General features: G+C 43.8%; 1 protein-coding gene across 2 annotated transcripts in view; it reads right to left on the minus strand.

The window, feature by feature from the left end:
• SLC35F3 (solute carrier family 35 member F3) overlaps window positions 1–21,567 on the minus strand; it is a 96,292-nt gene extending 74,725 nt beyond the window's left edge. The window contains exons 1-2 of one of the 2 annotated variants that reach the window (XM_026649561.1): window positions 21,450–21,567; window positions 2,371–2,695 (exon numbers count right to left, since the gene is read on the minus strand). In XM_026649561.1, the coding sequence (XP_026505346.1) occupies window positions 2,371–2,695; window positions 21,450–21,525 (401 nt within the window). In that variant the 5' untranslated portion in view covers window positions 21,526–21,567. Of the gene's footprint in view, window positions 1–2,370; window positions 2,696–12,220; window positions 12,266–21,449 lie in introns of those variants that run through there. The other variant, XM_026649562.1, reaches the window with a different exon arrangement.
• Window positions 21,568–22,144: the final 577 nt, after the last annotated feature.

Here is a 22,144-nt window from a genome sequence, read left to right on the forward strand (position 1 = left end):
CCCCAATTTAGATCATGGACCCATTGTGGTAGGCACTGTATATACACCTAACAAGGGACAGTCCCTCCCGTGAACAGTTTATAAGCTAAATAGACAAAGTGTGGAGGAGGAACAGAGGGGTGAAGTGAGTCAGTCAAAATCACCCAGTAAGTCAGTGACAGAAATAGAACCCAGGTCTCTTAACACACCATCCAGTGCCCTATCCAGTAGATGCCTATAATATGCTTAGTTAATCACAATTCACTCTGCTGGTCAAAGATGCAAATGTACAGTCTTCACCATTGTTCACTAAACAGGCTAGATGTTTATTTGAAATGAAATCTCAGCTACTTCTCAAATAGAATTTAGGATTTGCACCCTTTCTTCAGCTCAGTCATCAATTAATTGAATGGAAGGCATAAGACTATCAGCAGAATTAATTAACCTTAAAGAAGAAGAGAATTAGTGTGCTGCTTTTAAGCTCTGGGGATTTGAAGGGCTACAGTATCTCACACCAGGATTCACAAGTATTTAAACATAAGGTTGTCTGTAGCAAATTGAAAGTAAAAAAAAACCCAACACAAACAAACCAAAGGAATAAAATCTGGTAGTAATATGTTAGCATTCATGATCACTTTTGGACAAAACTGTCACAATCTCTAACGTCTAGGTTCTCTCATTTCTCAAAAGGGGGATAAAAATGAATGGAAATATATTTCATTGACATTATGGCTTGCTGCAGGCTGAAGTTGAAGTGTAATGACAGCGTCATCTTAAACCTTATTCTAAAACTCCTTGGTATTGCGGTAGGAACTGAAGAATTGTGGTGAAGTCCCTTCATCCACAATTTCCCTGATGAAGTTATAACAGTAAGAAGATATAACTAACATTAACCAGAATGAAATTCCATGATTTTTAATCTTTACCATAGTAACATAGAGTACAGTACCTCTTGAGTGCCCTGATTTCATAGGTATGTTCTATAGTAAGTTTCTGACCCATTACTACACATCTGGAAGTTAAAAAAATCTCAATGAAGGAGCAAACTATACCTGCTCCCATATCTGGGCAACCTCTCTGAAGTCACGAGGGTCCCACTGATATAACTGAGACAAAAGATGTTCCCAAGTCCTGTTTTTCATTGCCCTGATGTTGGGCTAAAGACTTTTTCAGGTGGGTCTCTAACAGCGACATCTCACCTCTGCATAGCCCAATTAGATTCCTAATTCTACAACCTTTTAAAAAGGGAAGGTAATGTTTGCGAAGATGTCAGACTGACATGGGACTAACTTGGTGACTTTGTACCTTTTTAACATAAATGTAAAGGAGGTTGTTTACATGAAGTAATACTGGACTCTGGCATTACATCAAGCTGCACTAAGCATCACTGGGCTATAGAAGAGACTTTTATTCATTGAAGGATATCTTCAGGGGCCAGGAGGGATAGCTCAGTGGTTTGAGCATTGGCTTGCTAAACCCAGGGTTGTGAGTTCAATCCTTGAGGGGGCCCATTTAGGGATCTGGGGCAAAAATCTGTCTGGGGATTGGTTCTGCTTTGAGCAGGGGGTTGGACTAGATGACCTCTTAAGGTCCCTTCCAACCCTGATATTCTATGATTCAGTTCAAACATTTTATCTGAGAAGTTTTTGCTAAGGCTGGAAAAGGAGTGAAAAATGCAGTTCCAAGACTGGGGGAGAACCTCAAAATGAGCCATATCCTGAAGCTGATTAAGGGCCCTCAATTGCAACTGAAGCTAATGGGAGTTAGGCACTCAGCACTTCCCATGAGGTGATCCACACCTTGTAGATGGAAAAAGGTACATTAAGGGCTAAATTCTATCCTCAGCTATACCTGTGCTACCCCAATGAAATGTATGTGGTAGCTGGGGTGTCACTGGGGTCAGAGTTCAGCCCTAAGTATCTAGAAATGAAAGGGATTTACCAACCCAATGTTATAGCATCCTTTGCAGGCAATCCATGGTGCCACAGAAGCATAGGTTTTGGAAGCAGCTGCTTTCCCATTTTACTATGAGGGAGAGATTGCAAGAAAGTTAGCTGTAAAGTAGAGGAAGAACTCAATTTTTTTTCAAGGATAAGATGGAAAACCCCAGACAGGTAACAAAATAAAGTGCACACTTCAATCAAATGCCTTTAAAACAAGCATTGGGAATGAACCTGCAAGTCTTCTTTTGGAATAAGTTCATAGAAGGAATAAAAAACATACTCAGCTTGCAAGCCTTCAATAGTGAATTCAGAACCCTCTTTAACAATGCTGAAAAGAAAAACATTCAATATTGATTTAACAAAGTGATCTGAATAAAACATCAGCTCAAGGGGTACAGCAAAGTTCAAGTATCATGAAAGCAAAACTGAAAACACAAAGCTCTCTTACCTGTATCTCTGCTTCGGAGACTGTTTCTCAGCTGATTTGAAAACATGTCCAATATAATACAAAGGAAAAAATAAAAAGTTCCAGTTTGTTGCAAACCATGTCAGAGTGAAGGGTGCATCGAATTTCTTAAAGGTCAATTTTGCTAGCTGGGTTGAACCTGACCAGGAGGAGCAGACACCCAGGACCACTGCCACTCCCCAGAAAAATTTCTTGAGTTGGGTCACTGAGCATTTCCAACAGCAACGATTTCCCCTTCCACTGCCTTCCACCCCAGCCTGCATCTGTGCTTCTGCTGGGGCTGGAGATTCCCGGGAGTGCTCATCCCCTGAAGAGATGAAAACACAAGAATTAATAAAGAATTCTACACAGCATTTTACTTTCCAAGAACCAAATCCTGGGCCCATTTGGAGTCAAAGGGGGTTTTACCATCGACTTCAATTAAATAAGGATCTTGCCACAAATATGTAGTTCATTTCATATCACACTAAAGCACCTAGCACATTTTGGAGACAATTGCAGGCTAATAATAATTATCATCTCTACAGTGAGAAGTAAGGGGGCAAAATGAAAAGTGAAATTACACGCTGTTCTGTAGTCATTACGTTAGAAGATTTACAAAAATAATACTGAACTCTGCTATGACATGCAAATATATGAATGTTGTGCTGTTTAGCTTCATGAAAGATCGATGGGAATAACAGCAACATTCACAATCAATACTGTCTTGGGAGTCTTAGAACTGCATATTTTGTGCAACGTGGTGTTTCTTTTTAAAGAGGGGAGAGGAAAATTTATTTATTCTTTCAATTACACTGGCATGGGCTAGTGTTATTGGTGTGGCTGGAGCACTGCTGAACTCCAGTAATCCCTGGCTGGAGAAATAGCTCTTTGGGGGGCTGTTACCAGCTGGTGAAACTTAGAGCAGCCTTTGGGATTCTCTAAATTGCACTAGGGACTAGGCCACCTTAGCCTGCACCTCCTTGAGTCCTGTACCAACCAGGGTTCAGCCAGACCTGAGGAACAAGCCCAGCAACTTCAAATTTACACCAATGTAACTGCAATCAAAATATGGCCCAGAGAGACCAATTTTCAAACATTGGTATCTTAACAGAATGTGCAAAATCCATATTTGGCTGCTTGAATCTGCATATAGACATGTAAATTGGGTAGTTGGGCACCTATGTGCCCATTTGACTGATCAATTATAACATTGCAGTAGGCAAATTACATGGCTAAATTTGAAAACTTGGCCACCATTTTATTCTTTGCCTGAACGACAGCTGGTATGTCTTCTCTATTACCAGCTGTGACACTGACAGATTGGTCAATTTGTGTGTGACCATACCAACTTAACAGGAGGCACTGAAATGGTAAATAGGGCCATTCCTTGTATATAGTTCTCAAAGCCATGTTAAGTAGACTAGAATCTTTAATATGTTTGCCTGTATTGTTTGTTAGAGAATCAAAGTGTAGATGCTGTGGGTCTGCGTTTACCTATATCTTGTTAGAAGTTAACAATGTAACCAGATTAGTTTGTAGATACTAATTCCCTTTCATGTCTTAATTGCATGTGGATGGGTCAATTAACCTTAAGATCAAAGATGTAGGATACTGTAGGAAATGATATTATTTACATTTGTCTTCAACTTAATTGTCTATGCCATAATGAACTGCCTTTACAATTTGATTGCTTAACTGCCTTATGTTAATGAATACAATTAGTTACCTGTGTATGCATAGGAAACAGGAGATTAACTTCAAGCAAAGAGCCTGCTGTGGCAATTGCTGTCAAGAGAGTATCCAATGGCTTCAACTATAAAGGAAACTTCGGGCCTGATCCTTTTAATTTCAGATCTGCTTAAACGTTGACAGGGAAAGTCTAAACCACAAGACTGAGATCTCCAGTATTTCTTTGGATTTACCCTGGAATTCTCATGGAAGAATTTGAACAAACTCTGCACTTGGACTGTATCCTTTTAAATTGACTCCAGAATTCTTTTACAAATCAGCAGTCTCACCATCTCTGCTATGAAACTAATCTAAGAACTTTACACACATTTGTATGTATTTTGATCCCTTAACCATACGTAAATCTTTCTTTTTCTTTTATTAATAAACCTTAGATTTACTTAATAAAGGATTGGCTGTAAGCATGTACTTGGGTGAGATCTGAAACATTCATTGATCTAGTGGGCAATGTGTGTGGTCCCTTGGGATTGGTAGAACTTTAAATATGGTGAATAAGGCTTTCAATAACCCCTCACTATATTAGTCTGCCTGGATGGAAGCCAAAGGTTGGATTGTTTAAAGGGGACTGTAGTTTGGCTTCTTGGTAACCAGTGTGGTATTACAGAAGCTATTTGGTTACTAGCTTAATCTAATTAATTATAGACTAAACCACCAGTTCTGGGAATTGTCTGCCCTATTCCTTGCAGTTTGCCCTGAGTAAGCATTCTCAGTGTGGCCCCTCCAGGCACCATGTTCACACCAGCACATACTGTACTTTTACCTTTTTAACTAAAGGCCAATCCTATATGCTGATGAATGCCTTCAACTCCTATTGAAATCAGTGGGCATTGATGGTCCTCAGCATATTTCAGGAAGTGCTCTGCTCCCTGAAGGACCAGGTGCTTACAAGCTTTCTGATGGCTGTCTAAAGTCATTCAAGCTCTGTTTAAGACATTAGTCACCTGCATGTGATGCTGCTATGCAGTGTTTTCATTTTAAAAGCTGATTTCTTTGAAGTATGCTAGTCCATTCATTCTGAACACAGATGAAGTGCTAATTCATGTTGAGGGGCTGGAACCTAGAAAGCTTCAAATGCATTCACAGGTCATTTAATACACTGAAAAGTGGAAACCAAAGGTTTTCACATTGCTGCACTGCCTCTGCAGGCTAGAATTAGCATCAAGAACAATAGTTCTGTATCACTACACAATTTAAAGCCAGGTTATGGGACATCCACACACAGTTTTTTTTTACTGAAGAGATCATGCAATCTGTATGTCGAACTGTTATATGTCTCTTTAGAGTTTTACAGTGTGACTTGGGTGTTTACTGATACACCTCTACCCCGATATAACGCTGTCCTCGGGAGCCAAAAAATCTTACCGCGTTATAGGTGAAACTGTGTTATATTGAACTTGCTTTGATCCGCCGGAGTGCGCAGTCCCGCCCCCCTGGAGCGCTGCTTTACCATGTTATATATGAATTCGTGTTATATCAGGTCGCGTTATATCAGGGTAGAGGTATATAAGCTAATACGTGTGTAAGCCAATACACATGTAGACCAAAGGTATTTTCCAATAGTCCACTCTGTGTTGCTAAAAAAAAAAAAAAAAAAAAAAAAAAAAAAAGATCAAGTACATGATATGAGGTAACTATATCATCTAACAAAACTATTTTGACACAGAAAAAACAAAAAAGAACTCCCTCCCTGCCCCCGATTAAACACAATGGGGTGTTTTCAAAACGTTGTGCACCAGTTGCACATCTAGACATCAAAAAATGGGGCCACATGAGTATACAGGAGCAAGGATATTTAAGTGGATATACAGTTGTATAAGGTTTTTTTGAATGGGTTTAAAATATTCACACAGAAGTAGGGAAAAGAGAGTTCTAATCTCTTAGGCCTTGGCTACACTTGCAACTGTACAGTGCTGTGATGTAAACCTGTCTTCGTACAGCTGAGTAGGGAAAAGCGCTGCAGTCTGTCCACACTGACAGCTGCCAGGGCAGTGGCGTGGCCACACTTGCAACATTTGCAGCTGTGTTGGGAGCGGTGCATTATGGGCAGCTATCCCAGCATTCATGTGGCTGCAACGTGCTTTTCAAAACGGGGATGGGGTGGAGTGTGACAGGGAGGGTGGGGGGAGAGAGAGTGCTTTTTGGAGCGTGTCAGCACTCTAGTTTGCAAGTTCCGAACTCCCGGCCCCCTGCTCATTCATTCACTCACTCAAAGCAAACAGCAAACTGTTTGCTTCTCTCTGTGGTATGAGCTTTGAAACCGGCACTTCCGCATTCCTGCAGCCGGTCATAACAATGGAGAGGATTGGCCACTTGACAAGGTGATTAGTACAGCGATGCAAGCGTTTACACTCACACCCGTGAGTCGTAGCCACTCCGCTGTATCTCTTATGCTTCTCGGGGAGGTGGAGTACCTGCAGCGGTGTACCCAGGGAGATACAGCGCTGTAAGTGCCCTGCCAGTGTGGACGGGGAGTCAGTTACAACGCTGGGGGCGGCTTTACAGCGCTGTAACTCGCAAGTGTAGCCAAGGCCTTAGTCATCCACTTTCAATTTTCAGTGGAAAAACCGTGTGGGCAGCTTCCCATGTAAATTTACATGCACTAAAGGGTCACCTTATTATCCAAGGTTAATAAAACATTACATTAAAAATACATTTAGATTGAAGAATCAATCACTCAAAGTTAGGAAATGCCAGAACTGAGACAGATAGACTTGTCTGTTAAACCTTAATTCATGTCCCCTTGTGTGGATGCATTATTATACCTTTTTTTAGTTACATGATCACATGTAATTAAAGCTTCCTGCCTCATTCAACACATAGACTGGATGGAATTCAGTGACCAAGACAACTGTTCAATATTTTTTCTTTTTAATCATTCAGTGTGTAATTCCCCACACTTATATGCTGAACACCATATAACCCTTGCAATGAATAAGGAATTATTAATTTCCTCAGGGTCTTCTTTATGGCATGTGTCACTGTAGCACTGAGTGAGTCACAAATGTTAATGAATTTATCTTCATTACACCTCTTCCCCACTTTATTCTTATTCCTGATCTGAGGTGAAATAAGTTGCACAAGAACTATGTGTAGGGACTTACATGCTTGGTCCTCCTGCATGTATGCAGTCATATTTTCCTGCAGACCATACCCATTTTGTCTTTGACCCTGTCTCTTTTGTACCTCATGCCATATCACATGCATTAGCTCTGGGAAATGGTCTCACCCCCTCGGGCTTTTCAGCACTTAGATCTGCAGTAGAATTATTTTCTCAAGTAGGTGAGGATGTGTGAGGTTTTTCCTCTGCTTTTCCTGAATTTGCATGTGCACACAGAGGGTCTGTCTATACTGCAATCAGAGGTGTGGCTGCAGCTGATGGAGACATACCAGAGCTAGCTTTGATATAGCCAGCCTGATAACAACAGCAGTGAAGCTCTGACAGCAGGGTCTAGCATTTGAGTACATACCCAGGGTCCTGGGAAGGGTTGTTCAGCCCATGCTGCCACTGCTTCACTGCTATTGTTATTTGAGCTAGCTCCATGAAAGCTAGCTCGGGTACATCTACACATGTTGCAGTCACATCTCTAATTGCAACGCAGACATTCTTTAGGCCCAAATGCTGAGTGTCGCTGTGGCTGTGTAAGATCCAAACAGAGCATAAACAATGTGCTACCTCTGCACTTATGGGCTAGAAAGCAGAAAACAAGCACAGGGGACCTTCATATATTGGGGGTGTGTCCAGAGTTCAAGCACTGCATAGATCCCCGACTCTGGGAAGGTGGCCAGATGTCCGGTTTTCAACTGGAAAGTCCGGTCAAAAAGGGGACCTGACAGTAAAGTCTGGTTACTGTGGGGGGGGGACACTGGGTTATCACCCACGCCAGCCCCTACTCAGCCGGAGCCATCTCCAACCTGTGTCGGGCGGCTGCAGATCCCAGCCCCGGCTCTGCAGGTGAGTCCCTCCCAATCTGGGGAGAGGAGAAAAGCAGAGAGCAACGGAGGCAGTGGGGAAGAGGAGCAAATGGGGGGTGGAGCCTCAGGGGAAGAGGCGGGGTAGGAGTGGGGCCTTGGGGGAAGAGGTGGGGTGAGGGAGGTTCCGGCACTCTGGCTGGAGAGTCCATTTTTTAAACATTACAAAGTTGGCAACCCTATCCCTGACAGCAAAATTCCACATGGGGGCAGGAGAAAGGGGAATAGTGGGCAATATCTGCTTCTTCCCCAATACCTTGCAGTAGTTGCTGTAGCCAGGCACCAGTGATGGCTGAAGCTAGCTTTGAATGGAGAGGTAGTGGGGTGTCTGCTCTGCATGGGGAGCAAGGGGAGCTACTGAGACTCAGCTGGGCTCTAGACTGGGAAGAGGGGGTGTGGCAGTTTGCATCTCTCTTGCTGGCTGCCAGGGGTAGCTCCTCCCGGCTCTATCATCCCAGTTTCTACCTGCTCTCCGGCCGGATCCCGGGTGCTTGCAATGTCCACTCCAGCCATGACGGGTCCTGCTCCCATGCACTTGCATGCAGTTTACAGGGCACACTGGTTCCCAGAATGCATAGTGGAATGATGCTCAAGGGCATAAACATAGGTCAGCCCACACAATAGTTCCATTGTGGGGGCACTAGTCTCTCCTGCCCCTGTTTGCGCCACCCCTGCCAGGGACCAAATGTTGGGCTGAGAATTATCTTCTCAGCCCTATTATTATCTTTATGCACACATTCCTGAGACAACCGCCCAATTAGATGTTTCATATGGAAATATCAGCATCTTTAAGATACATTCCATGGCAATTACAACCTGTAAAAGAGAGCAAAATTTTGCACTTTACATATAATTCATAGGCAAAATGAATCATCCATATGCACTTAAACCTATGTGTTAAATACACCAATAGAAGTGTTCACATTGCACAAATGCAGTGAAAGACAATACTGTATGTATCATTTTACTTTGAAAATGATCTCACAGATCAGGGTTTGAATTTCTAAGGATGCTCGTACCTTAGACCATCTAATTTGCATGCTGGATGGAGTAAAACTTATTCCTGTCAAAATGAGCTACATAATGTTGGAGAAAGAGTCCTGTGCCTCCCTTCAAAAAGGCTTTTCTAGCTTTCCCTATTGTATAAGAGTTCTGCATGTGGTTTCTTTTAATTTGTCTGTAAGACAAACTGCACCACCCATCTTTGATTTCCTGTATTCATGGAGGGCTAGAATATGTCATACAGGTACAGTCATCAATTGGGAAAGTTGCACTGCCCTTGAAAGAGACCCAGCAACATTGTCCCAGAATCAGATTGCCTCCTGGAGCTTCATACAGTGTACAGGAGTATACAAACTGCAACACCTTTTTAAAGTGTTCAGAGATCTCCTACAGCTATCCTGGTGGGACCAGACAATTGTATTGGCTGGTATGTATGATAGGCGGAGCTACAGCTTTGCTTACCTTCTCCCTTCCCTGCCTCCCTAGGGAAATGTCTCTGGAGCAGTCCCTTGAGTGGAGTAGAGTGCATTTCTGGCCAGTTTCTGTGCAAATGCACAAGGAGGAGGAGAGACTCCTTACTCCCTTTCCACCGGTGCACATCAGCATACGGATCAGTTAGAATCTAGCTCTGCATCTGTATCATACCAACAAAATGCCTTTTATATTGGCTAATGTAGTACACTAAAGAAATTCTATTTTCTGATCTCGAGATTTCCAGTATTTATGCTCCCTTTGCTCCTTCCCAGAAGGCTGAAGTATACACAAGGGGCGTCCGGCCTGAAGCAGTCAATCATGATACCAGGACAAAGAAAAAGTACTTTTGTTTTTTTAAAGAAAACTTTCATTCAATCGTTCCTACTTTTTATCCTCATACAATGTCATTCTCGCTTCTTAGCCACTGCCCCTTATCATTCAGTGACAATGAAAGGAAGCAGCCTTCACAACCAAGGACAGTGCCTATACCCAATAGCAGCTGTCCTTCTGCAATCCTCCCCAGAGACTAAGGCCATGTCTACACTACCACTTATGTCAGCAAAACTTATGTCACTCGGGGGGAAGGGGGATGGTGGAAAAAAACAGCGGTCCCCCCCCCCCCCCCCCCCCCCGAGCGTCATAAGTTTTGCCAGCATAAGCACTCGTGTGCATAGTGCTATGTTGGCGAGAGAGCTTCTCTCATCAGCACAGAGTGGCTACATGAGCGATCTTACAATGGCACAGCTGCATCAGTACAGCTGTGCCGGTGTAAATTCGCTAGTGTAGACATGGCCTCAGTGTATCACCTCTGAATACCCTATCCACACCAGTTCAGTAACTACTTGACGGCACAAGTCTCTTGTGCACTGTTAGTAGTTAAAGACCTAAGATGAACACTACAGGGACAGCTTATAGCTAACCTGTGTGGTCTAATAAAGTGATACTGATAAAAACTACGATCCTGATTCTGTCTGCTCTAACACCACCAGTGTAAATCAGGAGGAACTCCACTGAAGTCACCGAAATGAAAAATGACGTGAGATTAGACTTAGACCCCATGTATTCAACACAAATTTATTCAATTATCTCTAAACCATTTTAACCACTGTTAATCAGTGTGGGGAAATAGAGCAGGGGGGCCTTCTTTTTGATAGCCAGAGCTTTGAATCTGTGGGCCCCGAAATAAACCCTCCAACAGAGATCTGTTATGCTGATGGCCTTTACACAGAGTGGGGCAGGCCTAAAGCCTGAGCTAGACTAGACTGCACAGTTTTCTGCCAAACTCGGTCAAGGGTCATGACCAGAGGAGGGGGGGGGCAAGGAGGGAAAGAATTAAAAAAAAGCCCCAGCAGCAGCACTAATGAAATATGTTCATGGCTGGGGTGGAGCAGGGATGGGAGCCATGGGGAAGAGGCGGGGCAGGGGCTGGAGCAGCACGCAGCTGCATAGGGCACCAGGAAATTTGGTGCCCCAAATTTCCCGGTGTCCCACGCAGCTGTGTATTTTGCGTATGGGTAAGGACGGCCCTGTCAAGAGGGGAGTCATGCATGTCATAGCCAGAGAAAACATGTCTGTGATAGTCTGAAATTGAGATGTTTTTGTTTTTATTCCTTATTTTTATTCCTGTCTTGAACTGAAGTTGCATTAGAACTCTCAAAAGGATCTTGCAACTAAGAAAGAACCTTGGGGTGAAATCCTGGCCCCACTGAAGTCAATGGGAGTTTTGACATTGTCTTCAATGGGTCCAGGATTTCACCCCTGGAGTGTGGAAGCAGAGCTTTCACAGAATAAAACTCCCATGACCAAAGACACAGTATTGGGTTCTGGAACAAATATCTTGCTAGATCTGTACGGGATTTCAGTCTGCAGAAAGGTTTAGACATGTTTGTTCTTAGTAATGAAAAAAAGACTGGATTCTCAGCAAGAAACTGTTATATTGATTAACCAAGAAGTTTGAGCACCACGTGAGCAAGTGAATGTCCTTCTCAAGGAATGGCTTCATCTCTGATTAAGTCTATCCATACATCCAGGCATTTATACTGAGCTCACTGCAGGTGTAGGTGAGTTCATACTGGAAGAGTAGACATGCTGATTACAGAATTAATCAAGGACATGAAAATCTTCAAAAATAGGGATAAACTTCTATCTACAGTATCTGTCTATCTTAGATATTTTTAAAATTCCTGTCTGCTTTATTAAACTTGAGACAGAAAATGTTGCTATGGGTGATTCAGTTTATTAAAAGAGTACCTACTCTTGATCCTAGAGTTTCTCACATGTTAAATTTTGACTTCATTTGATTGTGGCTAGTTAAGAAGATAAAGGGCTGAATGGCAACTAAAACTGCTCACAACACTTTGCTTATCTGCTACAATTTAGAATAAGACATTTGGAGCAGCTGTTGTCTGTCAGCTGGTGGCCAGACACTTGAGTAGACTTGACAAATTAGCAGAGCCTTTGTTGGCTGGACTCACTGAGTGAGCATGCAAGTCCCATGTGATATGGCAGCTAAGAACCCAGCAAGGACCCTTGTGATCTGTAGGCAGCAGCTTTACCAGAAGAACTAGAAAGAAGCTCCGCTCTGGCAATCTCAGTAGTCATGCTGCTCGACTTGCCTTAGCAGGAAGTCACTCTGCATAGCAAAGAGCACACTTACCTGCAGGGATCCTAGTTTTTGTTTTTATCTCCAATTACTCTCTTGCTGTCCTTTCAAAAAAAAAGAGAGAGAAAGAGAGAGAGACTTTTGTAGATGTTAGAAAGAAATGGCCTTCACTGGTGCAATTACATCCCACTGTTCCCCATTTGGTTCAGTCAATTGTGGAGGTCAAATTCATGTGTTTTCAGTGCAAAAGACATTCCCTTCTTTGTTGAAAGTTGCACTGTGGAAGCTGAGATGACTATGGAAAAGGCAGACGCTGGTGTTTTAAAATATTAGGTTTGGCCTACACAGCTTTTATATTCTCTGTGGTTGAATTATCCAGCCCAGCCACATTAATTGCATATTCTTATTACAATCTCATATGTGATGACTCGTGGGATCGTGTTGAATAATCAGCTGAACATGATCTTTCAGTGCAAAGCTGTGGTCAAAAGGGCTAATGCAATCCTTAGATGTATAAACAGGGGAATATTGAATAGGGAGGTTATATTACCTCTGTATTTGGCATTAGTGTGACGGCTGCTGGAATACTGTGTCCAGTTCTGGTGTCCACAATTCAAGAAGGATGTTGCTAAATTGGAGAGGGTTCAGAGAAGATCAAGAAGAACGATTAAAGGATTAGAAAAGCTGCCTTTTAGCATAGACTCAAGGATCTCAATCTTTTTAGCTTAACAAAGAGAAGGTTAAGAGGTGACTTGATAACAATTTGTAAATATCTACATGAGGAACAAATATTTAATAATGGGCTCCTCAATCTCTAGCAGAGAAAGGTACAACTTGATCCAATGGCTGGAAGCTAGACAAATTCAGATCGGAAATAAGACATATATTTTTAATAATGTGGGTAATTATCCACTGGAACAATTTACGAAGGGTCATGGTGGATTCACCATCACTGGCAATTTTAAAATCAAGACTGGATGTTTTTAAAAAGTTGTGCTCTAGGAATGATTTCAGGGAAGTTCTATGGTGATATAGAGCAGGTCAGACCAGATGATCACAATGGTCCCTCCTGGCCTGGGAATCTATCAATATATCTGCTGAGTATGTTATCTGGCCAACAACATTAATAGTGATACTGGACCAGATTTACCCGCATTGCTCCAAGAAGGTACAAACTGTATCGGCAAAAGATTCTGGGCCCAGTGGAGGAATTCATTTCTCAAGTTGGACAGGCAAAGATTCCAGTATCATTTATGCCAAGACACGGCAGATTTAAGTTCTACTGAGAGCTCCTCAAGAACCTGGCAATAGAAAGCGCATTGACACATTCCCTGGCTACTCTAGCAAGATCCTCTTTCTGGATAGGGCCACATACTTTGGGGGCAGCACTGGCTGCTGGAGGTTGTGAGCAGCACAGGGTACAATAATCAATGCCACGTCCTTCCTATTGTCTTTAGCACTATGCCAGCATCTCTGCCAGCAGAAGCCAATGCTGATCCTGGAGTGACTCTGCTCCATTATCTGTAGGATATCTGCTTCTTGAGGAATATTACCCAGAGTCTGATCTGCCATCTGAGAATTTAAGAAGGAGGTCGGATTCTGGGCTAAAGGATGCAGAGTGGTTCCTCTACCAGTACTTCAACTGAACAAAGGGAGCTGCTTTGGTATATTGCTCTATATCCTCTGCTGAGCCCAACATACAATGTGAAAACACATCTGCTACATAATTTATGTGCTTTATCAGTACGAAATTGTAGGGTTTCTGTGCTGGTACCATATCAGGCCATTACAGCATTTATGAACCCTATCTCTTCTTTATCATTGACTTTCCTCTAAATGGAGGAATTTGAAGAACTTCCTTGCCATGAAGAGTCCTGCTTAAAAATATTATTTTTTAAGCTCCCTAGAGGGGAAAGGTGGGGAGACAGCATTTGCTTCTGTAGAAAACTAATACAATGTAAACAGGAAGCATCAATAGTAGATTTTGTGGACTGAAGTTTTGATTTCACTAGCCGTGTTCAGAGTTCTAGTGGGAGATATTTTAAAATGAAATCAATTGACTAGCAATAATTTTTCTAGGCTGTTTGTTTTTTGGGAGTGAACGCTTGAATTAATTCAAGATGCCTAGAACAATGTTTTTTCAATCAGGGGTACACATACTCCTGGCAGTATGCAGAGGTCTTCCACGGGTATATCAACTCATCTAGATATTTGCCTAGTTTTATAACAGGCTACATAAAAAGCACTGGCGAAGTCTGCACAAACTAAAATTTCATACAATGACTTGTTTATACTGCTCTATATACTATACACAGAAATGTAAATACAATATTTATATTCCAATTGATTTATTTTATAACTATATGGTAAAAATGAGAATGTAAACAATTTTTCGGTAATAATGTGCTGTGACATTTTTGTATTTTTATTATCTAATTTTGTAAGCAAGTAGTTTTTAAGTGAGCTGAGCCTTGGGGGTACACAAGACAAATCAGACTCCTGAAAGGGGTACAGTAGTCTGGAAAGGTTGAGAGCCACTGGCCTAGAAGATACCCAAGATGAATCAGGATGTGACTGGGTGAAATTTAATAGCCTGTGATAGACAGGAGGCCAGACTAGATGATCTAATGGTCCTTCCTGGCCTTAAACTCTATAAATCTATTAATCTAAACTAAAACACTTTTTGTTCAAATTGCATATGTATTCACATATGCATTTGCCTTTAAAAGTGACAAAGCATGAAGAAATATTCAATAACTATTATCGTCTGGCTTCACAATGCAATAAAGTTTCCACTTTAGCATTACCAACAGTGTAGTAAGAGATTTCTGTGTATCTATCCGCCCATAGCATAGAAATGGTCCCATTTATATTTTATTTACATGCTATTCATGGCAGATATATTATATGTAATTGGTCCTCACTAGGCCTATAACTTAGGGTTTATTCCCTTAAGACCAGTGAGGTAGGACACAGTTTTAAAAAACAGTAAAACATGATCAAAATCGAATCTCCAAGGAGCGAGCCTACGGCAACTAGAAAGAAGTTTGTTTTGAGTCTGTTTAAGGACTATGAAAGTGTTGAGTCACTTGGGAAAGGTGGCAGGTGCTGTGTAGCACAGAAACCAACCACTCCACTGCAACAGGGTCTTGATCATCTGCTCAAAGATATTGTGGTATTAAGAGGGAACATTATGGGGAGATTGGTAGCCCCAGGCTCTCTACCCCATCTAGTTTCACCGCTAGGTCACTGGTTTGAATCCAGTCCCAGTTACTGAAAGTTGTTACCATCTGTCAGTGACATGTGTGAATGAGTTTGGCGGTTTCAGTTCTGATCACAAACACCACATCAGAGAAACCATTGAAGTTTCAAAATAGAGCCTTCTTCTTAGCAAAAAATTGGTGAGAACTAAAGCAGACATGTTGCAAGTTATTCACTGTAGACCCAGTCATGCATTCCTTGTGAAGTCAGTGGAAATTATGGTTTTATGGATGCCCATGGAATTCAGGATTGGCTTCTATGCACATGGTATATTCCCAGTTCTGAAAGCACAGACCTCGACAAACATAAAAAACCAGAGGCATCTCCTATTGGCCCATCCGTTGCTATATGTTTTCTAAATTACAGGAGCACAAGAAGAGTGTTTAAAGTGAGTTCCACGCATTTCTCTCTTTTTCACAGCTTAGCCTCTTTATGTGAAATGTTTGAAAGCTTTTAAAAATATTAACTCTGTGGCTGAGTTCTTATGAGGCCTGATCCAAAGCCCAATGAAGTCAATGGAAGTCTGGGAAAATCTTTGTATGAGCTTTAGACCAGTCCCATAGAGCATTGCCAGTCCTTCTACAGTATTTAGCCTCAAGTATATTTGTGCAACAGTTGAGGTAATTTCCTGAAAAAGGAAGTTTGTTATGAAAATCAAGAAGGTCACTAAATTAAGGCTTGGCCCATGCACACTGATATCAGTGGAAAGAGTCTTATTGCAACCCAAAGCATCCTTTCGAGATAAAGGATCGTGAGTTGGTAGTTGGGGAATTTAGGTTTTATTCTTGTCCATGTGACAGATGTGCTGTTGTGAATTTAGGCAAGTTGGTTTTAATTTTGCAATGCCTCGGTTGCCCCATCTGCAAAATGGGAATAAGAGTTACCTACCTTAAAGGGGTTTTGCAAGGATTAATGGTTTTAAGGTGCTTTGAAATCTTTAAATAACAGATGCTATGGAAGTATCATTATTACAGTGATTACCACGTTTTTGCACTTGTGGTGAATTAATTTAACTTGGAAATGTATAACACATTAAAGTCCAAATTCTGGCCTTGGTTATGCTTGTGGAAATCCTGAATAATTCCAGTGATGCCAATGGAGTTACTCCAGATTTGCACAAGGCAGAATTTGGCCCTAACTTATCTAAACAGAGACAGGCAAATGCAATAATTTATAGAAGAGAGATATAACTTGTGATGTGAGCAGCTTCTGAACATCACTAGTTGCATTTCCATAGCTTCAGCTAAGCTTCTGGCAAAAGTAAAACAATGTTTCCCTGTTAATTAACTAGAATGTAAAAGTATGAATGATTATAATAAATGTAATTAGAAAGAACTAAATGAGGTATAATTATACAACATGGAAAGTGTGTGAGGGTGTGGTTGTGGGGTGTGTGACTGAGATGCTGCCATCCCTAACTGAGGTAAATAAAGGGCAAAATCCTCAGCGGATGTGAATCTGAGTAGCTCCATATATTTATACTTTTATGCACAATGCCTTTTAGTTAGTCCTTCTTCCTCTCTCTTTCTCTCTCTCCCCACATACACATATATCTGACAAAGTCCTGAAAAGTCCAAGGTTATATTATGTACTGCAAATATAATGATTCACAGCTCTGAGTTTTAAGATGCAATAAAACTGTCAAATGATTTAATAGGTGAAAAAGTTATAACTTTTCATATCTTTTTGAGGGGGAAATTTCCAAAGGAAAGTTAAACTTTAGAGGAAAAGGGCTTGATTCTGAACTCCTTTACACTGATATAACTTTGTTGACTTCACTGGAGTCCTAATTTACCTGACAAGAGATGAACACCAGCTCCAAAATCTGATATAACCAGACAATTATCAGTGACAAAATAAACAGAGAAAACAATGGGCCAGAATAATTCCTGAATCTATGCTGACTTTTGCCAGTGTATAGCCTTGTGCACAGCTAGAAGTGGCGACTGCAGTAGCAGAAAGAAGATACCATTTCCCTTCTGGTATGGGCCCAGAGCTTGGAATTGGGTGGTATCGGTCAAGGAGGGGCATGGTTAGGACAGCTGTAGGATGTACTGATAGTGATTTGGTGTATTCACTTTGCACAGAGAGGGTGTCCTGGAGCTTTTGGTGAAAGTCATAGGCCTGGTCTACACTAGGACTTTAATTCGGATTTAGCTGCCTTAATCCGAATTAACCCTTCACCCGTCCACACTACAGAGCCAGTTAATTCGAATTAAAGGGCCCTTTAAATCGATTTCTGTACTCCACCTCGACGAACGGAGTAGAGCCTAAATCGATTTTGTTAATTCGAATTAGGGTTAGTGTGGACGCACACCACCGAATTACTGTATTTAAGTTAATGGGGTAGTGTGGCCGCACACCACCGAATTAATGTGGTTTAAAACCGAATTAAGGTGCTTAGTGTGGCCGCGCACAATCGAATTTATACAACCTGTTTCCCAAATTCGAATTATCTAAATTCGGATTAATCCTGTAGTGTAGACATACCCAAAGCTGCCCTTCTCTGGAAGACCCCAAGATGGAGGGTAGGAGAAAACACTAGCTACCCTTCCCTGGGGGTGAATACAGACATCAGAGTAAATTGCACCTCCATGCATCCATGGAGGTGAAGCTAGCTCACTGGCTAGAGAGACAAAGCATAGCTTTAAGATGGCCACTGCATTACAGAAATTGCCTATAAAAACAACAGAAATATGGAAAAACATAAGTAATGGACACTGAGCCTATGCTTGGCAGGAGCTATACAAGAAATAAACAGGTGCAGCATCAGACACAGGAGAAGGGAGTATGGTTACTGCCTCTTTGAATGATATGTATATGATGTGGTTGTCTTTCAAAATGCTAGTACAGCAGGCTCGGTGCATAGTGATGATTCAATCTCTGGGATAATTTGAAATGGCAGTCACGCTTCTGAAAGAGCACAAAGTCCTTATCTCCCTTTTAAAGCAAAGTAGCAACTGTACAGACAGAGAGGGAGGGAATGCTGAAAGGCATTACAGTAATGCATATCAATGAAAGGCTCCTCTTGGCTGACTAGCGAGAGGCACATTCCCTCAGGCTCCACCAGTTCCAATTCCTCCAAGTAGCTTTGGTGCTGGGCCAGAAAAGGGTAATCACTCCTGCTAGCTGAAAGCGGGGACAAACTTTTTTGTGTGTTGCTATTTCAGAATCAGCCTTGATTCCACTACACAGCTTGACAAACTTCAGGGCTCTCAGCCTGTGCTAAGCAGAGATCAGCTAGCAAAACGATGGTGTAGCACACCTTTGCAAAGGTGCAGCAGCAGGGCTGGGTATCAAAGCTTGCCTGCAATATACTTCGGTTCATTTATGTCTAGAGCTGTGTTCTGTCTTTTTCATTAGCACTGTAAGCCCACAGTTTGCAAGAAAAGAGGTTCTGTGTCATTGGTAACCATCCCAAGAACTGCCCTGTTGATTAATTTGGTAAGAGATGCTCTCACACAGAGTTGGTCTATCTCATGAAAAAGACATAAATGGCAAGAGTAACTCCAGCTGTTTCCATAAATCTCTGGTCCGTATCCTGAATCATTTAAGTACAGTATTTTAAATTTTGCCATTCCATTACTTCAATGGAAGCAGAATCAGACACATAGAAACTAAAGCTGGAAAAAGCCAACTAGGTCAGCTAAGTTCTTGGTAGCTGATAATATGGTCTCTGAAAGTTGGTACACAGAGCTGACAGGGACAGGCTTGAAAGGATTCAATTTACAGCTCAAGGAAAGAGCAATCAGTCTAAAAACTCTTCCATCAAGAACTGGCCAGGAGATTGGCTACACACTGTCCCCAGGGGGATTACTGCCTGGGAAATAGAGCAACATGTATTCTGAATAAATAGAACCACTAGCCTTAATGTTGTGTGGTCTTGATTTTTCTTTTTCACCTTCCATTTATTTATTCCTTTTTTGTTCTCTCACCCCATTTCTTCATTTCCTCCTCTTTCTCTCCATCTGTATTTCTACCATTTTCTCTCCTCTCCTCTCTGTTTTTCTCTTTCAATACTTCTCTTCTTATTCTGCTTTTCCTCCCCACTTTACTGGAGCCCCCCATTTTTATTTCTCCTCCAAGGAGCCCTCTGTCTTTTTTCTCCTTTGAGTGCTCCCGAATCTCAATCCCATTTCCTCTTTTCTCTCTCCCTCCTTTCTCTGATGGGCCTTCTTATTACCCGTCTTCTCTCCCAGTCCCTTTCTCTTCCTTTCCTCCCAGCCACTTTCTCCCAATGCCACATTGTCTATATTTCTTCCCAATGCCTATTTGCACTTCTTCTTTGTTCTTTCCTACAGTGCCTGACTTGCTCCCTCTAGGACCCTCTTTCTCCCTCCACTGACCCTTTCCCTTCCCTGCCCCCATCGTCTCTTCATTCTCTTTTTCCACATCTTCCCCATACCCTCCCTCAGCTTCCTTCCTATGCTTCAGCGCCTGGCCCACTTGTTCCTCTGATGCCTACTGCATTCCAGACCATGGTGCCTCATTCCTTGCCTTCCCACATGCCATGCTACACTCCAGTGTCATTTCACCTGGAGCATAACCTCTTCAGGTTTCCCTGGTTGCTTTCCTCTGCGACTGCTGCTTCACTATAGACTACTGTAGACCAGAACACCCAGAGCCTGGTATCTGAATGACTGCAGGTTTCCCTCTCCTGGCTGCAAATTGCCTCTTGAAACCTCTCTGCACTTCTGCTAACTTTAGAGACAATCAGCGGTGCTGAGAGTCATTGAACTATTTGTATAGTGGGAGCCATTGAACCAAGCTGAAACCCTGTATATGATGGAAACCACTTCAAGCCAGGGGATGCAGTAGCACCCCTAGCACCTCTAGTTTCAGTCCGTATGGAGCCAATGTGCTTATTGTTTCAGGCCAACAGAGCACACCAGCTCTATCAGTTCAGCCTGAACAACCTCCAATGCTTCCGTTCCATCCACCTGCTAGTGTTGACAGATTCTGACCAATTATCAACTAAGTGGAAGGTCCAGTGGTTGGGGTGTGAGCCTGGGACTTGAAAAACATGGGTTTAAGTCCTGGCTCTGCCACTGACTTCCTGTGTGACCGTGGGTAAATCCCTTAGTCTCTCCCCATCTGTCAATTGGGATAAGAGCACTGCCCTGCCTCACAGGGGTGTCCTGCGACCAGTGCACAGTCAGTCAGTGTGATGGTGGCCAGGGGTGCTGGAATGATGGGGGTGCTGAGAGCCACTAAACCAAGCTGTAAACCCTGTATATGATGGAAACCACTTCAAGTCAGGGGGTGCTGCAGCACCCCCGCACCCCTAGTTCGAGCACCTAGGATGGTGGTGGTGTGTCTGAGGGGGAGTCATTGCCCAATGCGCGTTAAGGGCTTGGGTCAGCTTTAGCTCAGTGCCAGCACAGTTGAAGGCAGAGTCTGCTTCCTGCTCTCCAAGGCTTCAGAAGGGGGCCGGGGAGTGCTGGAGGAGGCTCTGGTACAGCAGTGGGAATATCGCAACAATGCAACGCAATGTAGCCTCCAACCAAACCCACCCCCCCGCAGGAAAGCGGAGTCGCAGCCCCGCAGCAGGCAGACGATGTGGGCAATGAGCGGTTCTCCATTTCCTTTGAGGGCAGCATGTCCTTCCCCAAGCCAGCCCCTCCCCTGCCTGTTCCCCGCCCGGGAAAACTTAGCGCTAACTTGTGCCAGGCTCCGGCCCCCGCGGGAGGAGGGCTTGCTCCCCGCAGGAGGGAGGTGACGTTCAGCACACTGGACGGCGATGTCTGCATTGGCGAAATCCTCCTTCAATGGAAGTCGGCGGGTCCCTTCAGGCTAGGGCCCCGTCCTCTCCCCGCGCGGCTGCAGCAAACCCGCCCCTCGCCCTCCCGCAGGGCGCGCCCAGCAGCAGAGCCACCCCAGGAACCCGCAGCGCCGGGCTGCCGCCTTCTCCCGCTCGGGCAAGGAGCGCTGAGCTCCCGCCGCCGCACAGCCGCGGACTGACCGGCGGGGTCCCCACGCCCCAATCCGCGGGGCTGCCGAGCTCCGCTGCGGCCGGATTTACCTTCCACTTTGGTGAGGGTAAGGACCGGGCTGTTGCACGCGCTGAGCGGGGCGACCCTGGCTGAGTGTTTCTTCATGGTGAGCCCTTCTGCCAGCAGGAGCTCTCCAGCTGCTCGCCTACATCCTGGGGCCGGCTGCAGCAGCGCCCTCTGCTCCCGCTGCCTCCTCCCGCCAGCGCTGCCTGCTCTGCGGGCTCTCCCTGCCCCTGCGCGTCCCTCTGCCGCAGCAGCGCCCCGTCCTCAGGCTCGCCGCTGCCTCCCTCACCCCGCGCTCTCCCCTCTACTTTGAGGCTTGCTGCAAACAAAACGTCACATGCAAATCCCCCCCTCCCTCCCGCCGCGCTCGGGCAGAAGGGGAGCTGCCCTGGCTCGCTCACTCACCTTTCAGTTCTGCAAGGAAGCGGACCCGCCAGCACAGCCCCCCTTAGCGCCCAGATGCTGTGTGGATAGGCCCCGTGCCCGTGCCTGACTGAGGCGCGGGGGTAGCGGTGGACACTACTTAGGCGTTTCACTCGCCCGGAGCTATAGGAGCCCCCCGGGCCATTGCAGCCTTTCCATGGACGAGCAAGTGATTCTGTCACCTTTGGAGTGGAAGGCTCTTATTCCCCCCCCCCCCCCCGCCCCACTGCAGACTTTGTGACAGCTCATGCGAACGGGCAGGACCAATACATGGAGAGGCAGACACAGACACACACAC

This window comes from Terrapene carolina, unplaced genomic scaffold (genome assembly GCF_002925995.2).
Source record: "Terrapene carolina triunguis isolate 2854851 unplaced genomic scaffold, T_m_triunguis-2.0 Scaffold85, whole genome shotgun sequence".
NCBI classification, from domain to species: Eukaryota; Metazoa; Chordata; order Testudines; family Emydidae; genus Terrapene; species Terrapene triunguis.